General features: G+C 36.8%; 1 protein-coding gene across 1 annotated transcript in view; it reads left to right on the plus strand.

Annotated features, from left to right (window-relative positions):
- Positions 1–12,643, plus strand: part of DNAI1 (dynein axonemal intermediate chain 1) — a 309,175-nt gene that overhangs the window by 159,420 nt on the left and 137,112 nt on the right. Inside the window, exon 11 of the mRNA XM_044678118.1 lies at positions 707–750. Coding sequence (XP_044534053.1) covers positions 707–750 — 44 coding nt within the window. The remainder of the gene's footprint in view (positions 1–706; positions 751–12,643) is intronic.

A 12,643-nucleotide genomic window follows, 5' to 3' on the forward strand; every position in this document is an offset into this window, starting at 1 on the left:
GATAGTTCATAAAGATTTTTTGAACAGTTTTCATTATTTGTAGCAATATGGTATTATAGTCCATTTATGCACCATATATGCTTAGCCACAACCCAACTACTAGGCCTTTATATTATTGCTAATTTTTTTGCTTTTATACATAATGCTGCTATAAACTCACAATGTCTCATAAACATGCTGTGTGACCCTGGGCAAGTCACTTAACCTCAATTGCCTAGCCTTTATTGTTCTTCTGTCTCAGAATGTCGATTCTGTTTCTCCAATAATAGGGTTACTGGGTCAAAGGCTATATGGTTTTATGACACTTACTGAATATAACCAAATTGCTCTCTACAAAGATTGCACTGACTTGCTATTCTACCAGCAGTTTCCCTAGTCACATCTATGGGAATACCCATGTTCCCAAGTCCACCAGTTTTATTGTAATGACTTTTTTTAATTTTTTTTGCCAGATTGATAGATATAAAGTTCTAGAGTTCAGACTGCATTCTTTAATTATTAGTGAAATTGAACATTTTTCAAGTGTTTATTCTTTGGGTTTCCTTTTTTTGCAAATAGCTTTTCATTATTTGTCCACTAGAGTATAAGTATTTTCCTTATAAATTTATGGGATAGAATTTAACCACCTAAGTTTGAAATAGAATTCAAACTTTTTTAAAAAATGGATCTGAATTTTGTCCTCTTATGTTATAATTTTTTTTTGCAGGAATCCAAAATATAAGGACCTGTTTGCAGTAGGACATGGCTCTTGTAAGTTACATTCAGCTCTGCATTTAAGGTACCCCATTTAAACCACCTTAATGTTACTGGCTTCCTTTGTATGGCTAGCACAGATTTATTCTCACCTCTGTTTTCCAGGTTATACGGTGCTATTTGTCAAAACTCAACATGCCGAGAGCAGTCTCGAGTACGAAATGGTGTTTGGTCATCTTTCTTTGACCTTTGAGCTCTAAAACTATTCACCACAAACTCTAGGAAATTTCTTTTAGGAATAGATTCTTCTCTTGCCTCCCTTTTTACTGAAGTAAAACCAGAGTGCTAATAAATAAATTCTATACCCAGATGAAAGTTAACTCTTAACACTATCTTTTCTTTTCACATAACATTATCCTGGGTATATTTTTGTCAAAATTAAAGATCACAACTTTGTTGATCTTCTTTGGGGACACAACTTTCCTTCCATCCAGGACCCAGCAGCCCAGGCTCTACCTAGCTAAGAGGGTTACCTATTGCTTCAAGATTGAAGCAATTTCTTTTCTTTTCTATTCTTTTTTTTTTTTTTGAGATTGAGGCAATTTAGAGGCCAGCTAGGTGGCACAGTGGATAGAGCCATACCTGAAGTGGGAAAGACCTGGGTTCAAAACTGGCTTCAAATTCCTAGCTATGTGACCATGGGCAAGTCACTTAATCCTGTTTGCCTAGTCCTTGCCTTTCTCTCTTAGAGATTTAACTAAGACAATAAATAAGAGTTTCAGATAAAATTTTCAAAAGATTTTATGCTTTTATTCATGATTTAATTCTGGGCCTATGAAATATGACCTCTATCCCCCAATGACAGAAACACTAGGCTAGATTTAAGAAGATTCAGGTGGGTAAGAGCACAGTCGAATTGAGACTAGTGTCCCAGATCAAGGAAGTGATACCCTGTTTTCTGCTCTGGTCAAACCATACTTGGAGGATGGTTTAGTTCCGTACGTCACATTTTAGGAAAGCTATTAAAAAGCTAGAGACTATCTAGAGGAGGAGACCTCAAAATTGTGCCATATAAGAATCAGTTGAAGGAACTGGGAAAATCCACTTGGAGAAAAGGTTTAGGGGAAACAGAAAAGCCATATTCACACAGAGATGGCAACTAGCAGAAAGAAGAGGAATTCGTTTTGTTTTGTTTGTCCCCAAAAGGCAAGACTGGGTATAATTTAAGAGAGGTATATTTAGGCTTCATGGAAGGAGAAACTTCCTAACAATAAGAGGCACCCATAAGTGGAATGTGGTGATTATCTATATTCCTCTCAGAAGTTTTCTCTACCTAGACCCCCCCCCCAAGCATGTATCTATTTGATTTCATGTAAGCCCCAGAAACAGCTTTTTGGTCATTGCATTACAATAAAACTATAGGGGAGCAGCCAGTTAGATCAGTGCCATACTTGGAGATGTAAGGCCCAGGGTTCAAATCTGGCCTCTGATGCTTCCTAGCTGTGTGACCATGGCAAGTAACTTAATCACCTACTTGCCTACTCCTTGCCACTTTTCTGCCTTTTAACTATTACATAGAATTGGTTCTAAGACAGAGGGTAAGGGTTTTAAGAAAAATAACAATGAAAGAATGTGTTTAGGGATAGAGGAGAGATAAAACAGAGGTGTCTCTAAGCAAAGGCTAGATGTCCATTTTTTAGATAAGATTCCTTTTTTTGATAGGGGGTGGCCTATGGAGTCCCTGGAATTCTTTCCAACTCTTTTTAAGAATTTTTTTTCCTTTTTTATTTAGAATATTTTTCCAGGGTCACATGATTCATGATACACACACACACACACACACACACACACACACACACACACTCTTTCCTCCCCCATCCCAAATCCAACAAGCAGTTCCACTGGGTTATACATGTATCCTTGTTCAAAACCTAATTTCCATGTTATTCACATCTGCAGTAGAATGATCGTTTAACATCAAAACCCCAATCATATCCCTATCGCACTACATGATTGATCACTTATTTTTCTAATGCATTTCTGTTTCCACAGTTCTTTCTCTGGATGTGGACAGCATTGTTTCTCCTAAGTTCCTCTGGATTGTCCTGGGTCCAACTCTTAAGATTTTGTCATTTAGGAAATTCCCTAAAGAATCCTAGATCTAGACCTAGTTCTTCTGAGATTGAGGCTACTGCTCTATCATTCTTCTCATTTCCTTCCTTTCTATCTATAATAATTCCACCTCTTTTAGCCAGTGGTCTAGTGCCAAACTGGCCCAAATCTCCTTTCCATCCCATGTCATTGACCATCCCATTGGGAAATGAGGCACTCCCTTCATGCATAAGAGTTATTCACACTGTATATCAGCATTGGTTCCAAAATGCTAATGTGTGTTGTTGTTTTCTGGCATAGAGCACTAGATTCTCTGAACAGAAAAGCCTTTTTTCCCCTCACAAAAGGAGCAAATAGGGTACTATGGTGACCATTGGGACTCAGAAATGTGCCATTTGGCTTAGATTCCCATAGGGCTTCAAGCTGATTTGGACATGTGTTTTCCTTTTCCTACCAATGAAAACCTGGTGCTTCTTGGGGTCTTATAGTTTCTGCTGTCTTTGAAGATACCCTTAATGCCTGCTTTATATCCTTCATCCCCAGTGGGTGGATTTCTGCCAAGGAGGAAGTGTATTTGCTGGTCCAGGGTTGGATCTAACGCTGTGTTCTGTTATACCCCAAACATTGTTCACATTTGATCAAATTAAATGACTGTATTTGACAATGCTCTGCAAAGTTTGAAGCCATGCACAATTCTCAAAGAAATTTGGGATGGTAATATCCATTACTATTATTATGACTATGATCATGATCCATTATGGTTATTATTCACAGCCACTATTATTTAAAACCCACAGAAAGAAAAAACAAAATATAAATGGGACTCACAGAAACATAAAATCTTAGCTATTTCCAACTTTTTAAAAAGGGATATTACATGTTGATACAAAGTCTCCAAGAAAATATCTTATTTGCTTTTGATGTACCTCTGAATGCTTTTCAATGTGTTTACTATATTTTGCTATGTTATTTCTATGCAGTTGGAGTTTATATATATATATGTGCATATATATATATACATATATTTGTATATATGATATTCTTATTCTACTTTATTTGTTCAGCATTTATATGTGGATCTTTGTTTTCTTCATATTTATCATTTTTATGGCATTCCATTACACTGATAGATCATAATTTATCAGGTCCCCAATTCCTCCACTATTTGGCAAACAGGCTATTTTCATTTTTTCCTTATTACAAATAAAGCTGCTACGAATTTTTGTATATAAACAGGTCTCTTCTGTGTCCCCCTACACTGGCCTTTGGTAACACCCTAGTATATTTAAGTAGAATAGGTGAGATCACTTGGGTTAAAGGGTACACGTTTTCACAGATTTGCCCAGTTTTAGTTGGAATAGATTGGTTCAATCTATTTTTTTAAACTTTTACCTTGCCTGTGTTAGAATCAATACTCCGTATTGGTTCCAAGGCAGAAGAGCGGTGTGGGCTAGGCAATGAGAGTTAAGTGACTTGCCCAGGGTTACACAGCTAGGTCTGAGGCCAGATTTGAAGCTAGGATCTCTCATCTCTAGGTCTGGCTTTCCATTCACTGAGCCACCTTGCTGCTCACCCCTACCCCCCAAATCCATTCTTAAAAAAGGCAAGGATTCTCTTTTATAACATACCTGACAAATAGTCATCCATCCTCTGTCTCCAATGTGAAGAGATATGCCAAGGCCACCAATTCCCACTAGATACAGCTCTTTCAGGAAGTTTTTCCTAGCATCAAACCTAAATTTGTTCCTAACTTCTACCTTTTGCTCCTAATTCTGTCTCTGGAACCAGATGGAAAATGTCTTATCCCACTTCCTCATGAGGGCCTTTTAAGTCATTGAATATATCTATCATGTACCCTTGGAGTCTTCTCTCCTCCACTCTAAATATACCTAATGCCCTCAACTAATTCTTATATCATCTGGATTCATGACTCCTTGCTATCCTAGTTTCTGTCACCTGGACACTCTAGATGAGCAATGATCTTCCTAAATTTTGTCATCATACTTTAGATATGGTTTGATAAGGATAGTATATGAAGAGACTAAGACATTATTTCTTTAAATTATACCTCTTTGAACGTAGGCCAAGATTATATCAACTTTTTTGACTGCCACATCATTCTACTGACTCTTTTTGAGCTTTTAGCATACTAAAACCTTCAGATCCTTTTCAGATATAAGCATTCAGGGATATAAAATTTCCCCTGAGTACTGCTTTGGCTATATTTCATAAATTTTGGTATGTTCTCTTCATTGTGATTTTCTTCTATAAAATCAGTGATTATTTCTATGATTTGTTTTTTTGATAAACCTGTTTTGAAGAATTAAATTATTTAGTTTCCAGTTAATTTTTAATTTATCTTTCCATGCACCCTCATTAAATACAATTTTATTTCATTATGATCTGAGAATGATGCATTTATTATTTCTGCTTTTCTGCACTTGGTTGCAAAGTTTTTATGCCCTAGTTCATGGTCAGTTTTTTTGTGCATTTACCATGTGCTGCTGAAAAAAAGGTATATTCTTTTTTTATCCTTATTCACTTTTTTCCAGATATCTATTAAATCTAACTTTTCTAAAATTTCATTCACTTCCTTTACTTATTTCTTTTTTTTTGTTAGACTTATCTAGTTCTGATAGAGGAAGGTTGAGATCCTAGTTTTACTATTTCCTCCCTAAGCTCCTTTAGTTTCTCCTTTAAAAATCTAGAGGCTGTACCATTTGGTGCATATATGTTAAGTGCTGCTATTACTTCATTGTCTATACTGCCTTTATCAAGATATGATTACCTTCTGTATCTCTTTTAATCAGGTCTATTTTCTCTTTAGCTTCATCTGAGATCATGATTGCTAATCCTGCTTTTTTTAATAATCTCAGAAAATTAAATTTTCTTTAATCTATTAATCTTTTTTGAAGCTTAAAAGATTATACTCCATTCTGTGTGTCTACCTGCCTCAACTGTGTTTCTTGTAAACAAGAATGTTTTTCTTCCATGACCTTTTGATCCTCCTTTTCCATTTGGTCCATTCTACTTTTCGTGGAACTCTTTTCCTCATTAAATTTTTTTTTTTGCTTCTTTTTCCACTTGACCAGCATTTTTTTGCCTGTGGACTGGGAGTTCTGAAAACTGCTGATTCCATCTCCTCTGCTGATGACTTGCAGGACTCTGTACTGTGAGCTATTTTTCCCTGGGGCTAGGGGCTCACAATAGGCTGGAAAGGGCCAAACTCTATGGACTTTGGGGACCTCACTGAGGACTGGTGCTAGGGCTCGAAACTTCAAGGGGTGGGTGTGGGGTGCTCTGCTGTTGGCTGAGGCAGGGTCCCAGGATCCTGAAGTGGGCCTATGCCCAGCCTCAGAACCTGGTGCAATAGATGGACCTTTCAAGTTGTTTTCCACAGGAGAGATCCCTTGCTCTATCTTGTCAATTATGTGACTTCTGTTGTTTTGAGGCACTATTTTAAGATTGGTTTGAAAGGATTCTCAAAGAGGTTTCAGCTTTTGCTGTTATTAAACCACAATCTTGGCTCTTTCCCACTCCAGATCTTTTTCAGATAAACCACTATTTAAACATCTTCCCCCTACCTTCAACTTGGGAAGGTGATTTTTTTGAACCCACATGTAAGACTTTATATTTATTCATTTTTAATTTCATCTAATTAAACCTAGTATAATACTCTACCTATTATAATCTTTTTAGATCTTTTATCATCTAGTGAATTAGCTATCTATGGTTCCCACCTTTGTATCTTCATCAGATTTGATAAACATAACTTCATGCCTTTATCTAATTCATTGGTAAAATGTTTAATAGCACAAAACCAAATCCCTGGGGCCCTCTGCTAGAGACTTCTTTCCAACATTTCCAACAGTCTTCATGACTGCTCTAAGTCCAGCCATTCAACCAATTCTGAATCTATATGATTGTATTGTTAACTCATCCACAGCACTCCTCTATCTTTTCCATAAGAATGAGATGAGATATTTTACCAAATAACTTTGCCAAAATCTAGGCAAACTTTATCTACAACTTCCTCTGATCTCATATTCTTTCATGCCAAACTGCTATCCAAAATATGTTAATAGTTTGCAATTCCCAATAAGGCACCTGTTTTCATGCTGATTGGCCACCACTAAATATTATTTTAAACTATCTTTACCAGTCTGAAGGCTGCAAGATGGTGTCTCACTGTTGTTTTAGCACATATTTCTCTGATTATTAGAAGTTATAATTTTCAAATGATTATTAGTAAATTATATTTCTTCTTTCCAGAACTATTTGTTCACATCATTTAATGTGCAAACAAAATTAATAGGTGAAATTTACATAAACAAATGTATAAAAAAGCATTTATTATAGGCTTATTAATAATATATTTCTAATGCTTTAAGATTTGGAAAACTGTCGAGAAACATTTACTGAGTACGTATCATATGCCAAGCACTGTGCAGTAAAGGATATAAATACAAAGAATGAAATAATCTCTATTCTCAAGGAGTTTATAGTCTAGTGCAGTGATGGGCAAACTACAGCCCGTGGGCTGGATGTGGCCCCCTGAAATGTTCTATCTGGCTACCTGACATTATTCCTAATCTGACAAATACAATGTCAAATACAATGATGGATACAATACAATGAAACTTTGAAAGAGTTGCCTTAGAAACAAACTGACAGATGAGCATTTCCTTTCCTTTGGCCCCCTCTTTAAAACGTTTGCCCATCACTGGTCTAGTGAAAGAGACCATAAGTATTTACAGACTGATAATAATAGTGGTTATTAGTAAGACAGTCATTTTCTAATAATAGAGAATACAAAATAGTTAAAGTCAAGGTATGTTGAGAGAGAGAGAAAGTGATAATGAAACCTATGGAAGCTGATGAGGTAACCATTAGAATATAAGGAGAAGAGGATCTAGATCAGAGCCATAGAGAAAAGCCACAGTTAACGACATGGATAGTAAGTCAGCAAAGGAGACTGAGAAGGAATAGTCAGACAGACAGAAAAAGAATGAGGAAAGAATAGTATGACAAACCCAAAGAAGAGAGACCATCCAAGGGGAAAGGGTGGTCAACAGTATCAACTGCAGCAGATAGGTTAAGAAGAATGAGAACTGAGAAAATAAATTATCAGATTGTGCAATTAAAAAATCATTGGTAACTTTAGAGAAAGTGATTTAAGTTGAGTGACAAGATTATTAGTCAGACTTCAAAGAACTGAGGTGTGTTTACTTCCCGTGATTCTCATTACAACATGTTGAACTAAGTACTACTCTCTCCTGTTTACAAATGATAAAGAAAACTACGTCTTAAAGAGATTATCACTTGTCCATGATCACAGAGCTAGTAAGTGGTAAAGATGGGATTTGAACCCATATCTGGCCTGATTCCAAAAACAGAAGTCTTGCTACTACTGTACTATGCAGCTTATCCATAATAGATATTATCCATATAAGTTTCTTTCAGTTCTTAGAGATTCATCAGATAAATTACCCCAATATTTTTCATTTTCCTCTTGAAACACAACCTTTTTCTCTTGTAAAATTCTTTATTTTAATATAAAAAAAACATCTATTTGGTCTTCAAATGTTTTTCCATTTCTTTAATACTTTGACAAATTTGATGTTTGAATGATCCTGTGACCTCATTATGATGGGCATTTACTCCAGTAGTGAAGTTTGTAACCCACCCACACGTTGAGTACCTCCCACTTCTGGTGACTCATATGAGTATAGATGACACTTCCAGAAGGAACCTAGAAATCATTGCCAAAGATTACAAACTCTTGGGCAAGAAACTGAAGACCAGAGGAGCACAAATAGTTTTTTTCCACTGCTGCCCATTAAGAGCAAAGAATGCAAACAAGGAAAAAAAACCAGAAATGAACAAAGATGCTATCTGAGAGTGAGATTTGGATTTCTGGACCACAGCTTAAAATATAGAAATGACAAGCTTTTGGCCAGGAATGGCCAGGCCTGGAGTCTTGCAAATCTAATCAAAAGGACTTTTAACAGAATAGAAAAGGAAAGAGAGAAAACTTCTTACATATATCTAGCAAGCTAGGTACTATAGAAAGATAGCCACAATGTAAGAACAATGATGGTTGAAACACTAAGAAGCTCAATGGGGACAAGATCCAAGAAAGATTCAATGTACAACAAGATGAACTAAAGACCCTGATGCTAGAAGGTAGATTTCTTATCACAAACATCACTGAAACTTGGCAAGATGAGACCCATGGCTGGTAATATGGGTCTCGGTGAATGTGTTATATTCAAAAGAAATAGGGCAGGTAAAGAGTAGGGGTTATATTATATATTAAGAAGAAAAAGCCACATGAGGAAATGTAGGAACCGAAGCATCAGAAACAAAATGGAAAGCATTTGGGTGAATGAGGGACAAACAAGTGATTTTGTATTATAATATACTACCTAGATAGAGGGAAATGGATGAGGAGTTCAAGGATCATATCACAAAAATATGATATGGTGGTGGTTAGAGACTTCAATTATTCAGACATCTGCTGAAGCTCCTTCTGCTGAGAATTATTGCCTTGCTTTCATGATTTCATCCTTCAACAGAAAAACCAACAAAAAGAAATTCTGTTCTGGTTTTGTTTCTCATCAACAGAAAGGAATTGACTTCTAGGGTAAAAATTATGCAAACTTTGAGGGGAAATGGGCACTCCCTCTTAGATGTTAGATGTTATTTGACATGCACCCTAAATTTTAGAGAGCAGTCTGTCAAAAAATATTTATTAAAATGCTATATGCCAGGCACTGCAAGGTATGGGGGTGGTACAAAAAAAGGGCAAAAATAATCCCTGCCTCAAGTTGCTTACAGTCTAATGAGGTGGGCAGAGAAGACTGTGTATTCAGAAATGGGTACATACAAGATACAGAGTAGATGGAAGGTAATTTTAGAGGGGAAGATTTAGCAACCGAGGGGCCAGAAAAGGCTTCCCGCAGAGATTCAGAGAAAGGATAAATAGGATCCCATGCACTAAAATTCTAGATAGAAAAATAAGTAGACAGGCAGAGAGATTGAGTGAACATTACATGCTTCAATATAAAATGGTGGAGGCTAGAAAGCAGGGACAGGAAGGAGATGGCTAGGAAGTACGCCTGAGCCCTGGCAAGGTAAGGCAAAACATTACTTATCAGACATAGGAGCTGAAGAGAAAAATCCAGGAGGCTGGATGTGAACAGAAGTTTTCCTGGCTTCAGGCCCATGCTCCTTGCACTATGGCAGCCTCTTTTTTTCTTGGGAAAAGAGTATTCAAGACAGACTAGAGCTGCTGTGCAGAGTGTATGGGGCAATGATACTTAATGAAGTAGAACTGACTGATTTTTATTTAACTTCCCTTTGCTAAGGTCAATGACCTTTGGACAGGAAAGAACAGAATAAAAAGAGTTACTGGAGACTTGATACCCTGTTTAAGGGAAGGAGAGCTGCTTTTGATGAGTTCAAGTCACCTAGCCCAGGCAAACAACATCTTCAGGTCCTAAAAGAATGGACAGAAATGATTGCTAGCCCATCATCAATGGCATGTGAAAGATGAAGAAGGACAAATAACATCTCTTTCCCAGAGAAGAGCAAATTATCTCATCATTTTCAAAATAAGAAAGAGAAATGGAATCTTGAAACTGTAGGGCTGAGAATGTTTATTGGATTCTTGGCAACATTTTAGAACAAGGATATTTAAACTCAGGGTCTGTGAATTTGTCTTTTTTTTTTAACCTTACTAAATAGCAGTTCCAAGACAGAAGAGTGGTAAGGGCTCAGCAATTGGGGTCAACTGACTTGCCCAGGATCACACAGCCAGGAAGTATCTGAGGTCAGATGGGAACTTGTCTTTTTAATATTGTGAAAAACTATGGTTTCCTTTATTATCCTGTGCATTTTATTTATCCTGAGAGTAGGATTAACCAGACTGGCAGTTAAAAACTAAAAGAAGTTAAAAGCTACTCTAAGCCATATTTTTTTAAAAAGTGATGGTTAGTGAACATCTAGAAAATAAAACATTAATCACACAGAACTATCCTAGTTTCAGAAAGAATATGTCATGCCAAGCTGACCTTATTTTCTTTGTTGTCATTGTTACAAAACTGGGAAATGATCTAAAGTTAACATAAAATATGACTAGATTTTAGCAAAGCATTTGTTAAAGTTTTTTTGTTCTTCTTGTGGAAAAAATAGAGGAATATGGGTTAGATAGTAGCATAATTAGGCATAGAACTGACAAAAAATAACCATTCGTACTTTGATGTCAACTTGAAAGAAGGTCTCCAGTAGGTCCTGTGCTAATGAGCATTTTTATCAGTTCTTTAAAGGCCCAAGTAGCATCTTTATCAATTTGCAGGTGACACAAAGTTAGAGGGACAGCTAGCACACTGACTGGCACAGTCAAGACCTAAAAGTATTCTGACAAATTAGACCACTGAGCTAGATCTAAGATGAAATTTATAGGCACAATATCATGTCCTACACTTGGGTCCAAAAATTAACTTCACAAGTACATGCTGGGGGAGGTGTAGTTAGAAATTCATCTAAAAGAAGATCTGAGGGTTTAGGTGGACAAGTCACTAAAAATATGAATAATCAACATGCTATATGGCCAAAGAACCTAATGTGATCTTGGGTTGTGCTAAGAAAATTAAAGTTTTCAGGAATATGAGGTGGGTGAGACTTTTGCTGATGACATCTGGGGTGTTGTGTGTTGAGTTGTGGGCACCACATTTTAGGAAGATATTGATAATCTGGAAAACCCCCAGAGGAAGGAGTGTCGCCAAGATAATGAAGGGCCTCACATCATATGAGAATAGGTTAAAGCAACTAGGGATGTTTAGCCTGGAGAAAAGAAGACTTAGGGAGACATATCCAAGTTTTGAAAAGCTGTCTCTCATGTGGGAGAATGAATGATTAGACTTGTTCTCTTTGGCACTGAAAGTTAAAACTAGAAGAAATGGATGAAATCTAGAGAGAGGCAGATTTAGGTTCAGAATAAGTATTAAAGTGCCAGACACAAAGAAAGGCTTAATTATTAAACTTACCGAAAAGTGGAAAGAGAAATCTTAGAAGGTGGTGGTTTTCCCCTCCATGAAGATCATTAAGCAAAGACTGGATGACCACTTGTTAGAGATGCTATATAGAGGGGATTCTTTTAGGGTGTGGTTTAGACTAGATGGCCACCAGGGTCTCTTCTGATTCTGAAATGTTATACTGTTCTCTGGGTTTGGTGATCATTGTCCAGTCCCTTCCTATCCTCCACAGTTGCATGTTGCCTAACCGTCAGACTGAGAAAAGAATTTCCTCTACATCTTTTCACCTTACGTGAATCCCAGTGGAGCACCCACTTGTTACCCTCTCCACCTTGAACTCACCCAGCTTTTCTTTGCCAATATCTTTTCTATTGCTCCCAACAAACAGTTCTTGTGTTGGAGATGTGTATGCATAGCACATGTCTCTACTTTGCTCTCTGACTGACCTGAACCGAGTTGATAACAATAGCTGACATTTATAGAGCACTTTTTAAGTTTTGAAGAGTGTTTTACATATGTTAACTCACTTAATCTCTACCACAACCTTGTGAGGTAGATGCTATTATTATCAACATTTTACAGATAAGGAAATTGAGACTGAGAAAGGTTATTTGCCCAGTGACACACAGTGCATGTCTGAGGTCAGATTTGAACATAGGTCTTCCTGACTCCAAACCCATTGCTCTATCCACTGTGCCACTATAATTACACACACACACACACACACACACACACACACACACACACACACACACATATATATATATATATATATATATATATATATATATATATAGAGA

Source organism: Gracilinanus agilis, chromosome 1 (assembly GCF_016433145.1).
Source record: "Gracilinanus agilis isolate LMUSP501 chromosome 1, AgileGrace, whole genome shotgun sequence".
NCBI lineage: Eukaryota > Metazoa > Chordata > Mammalia > Didelphimorphia > Didelphidae > Gracilinanus > Gracilinanus agilis.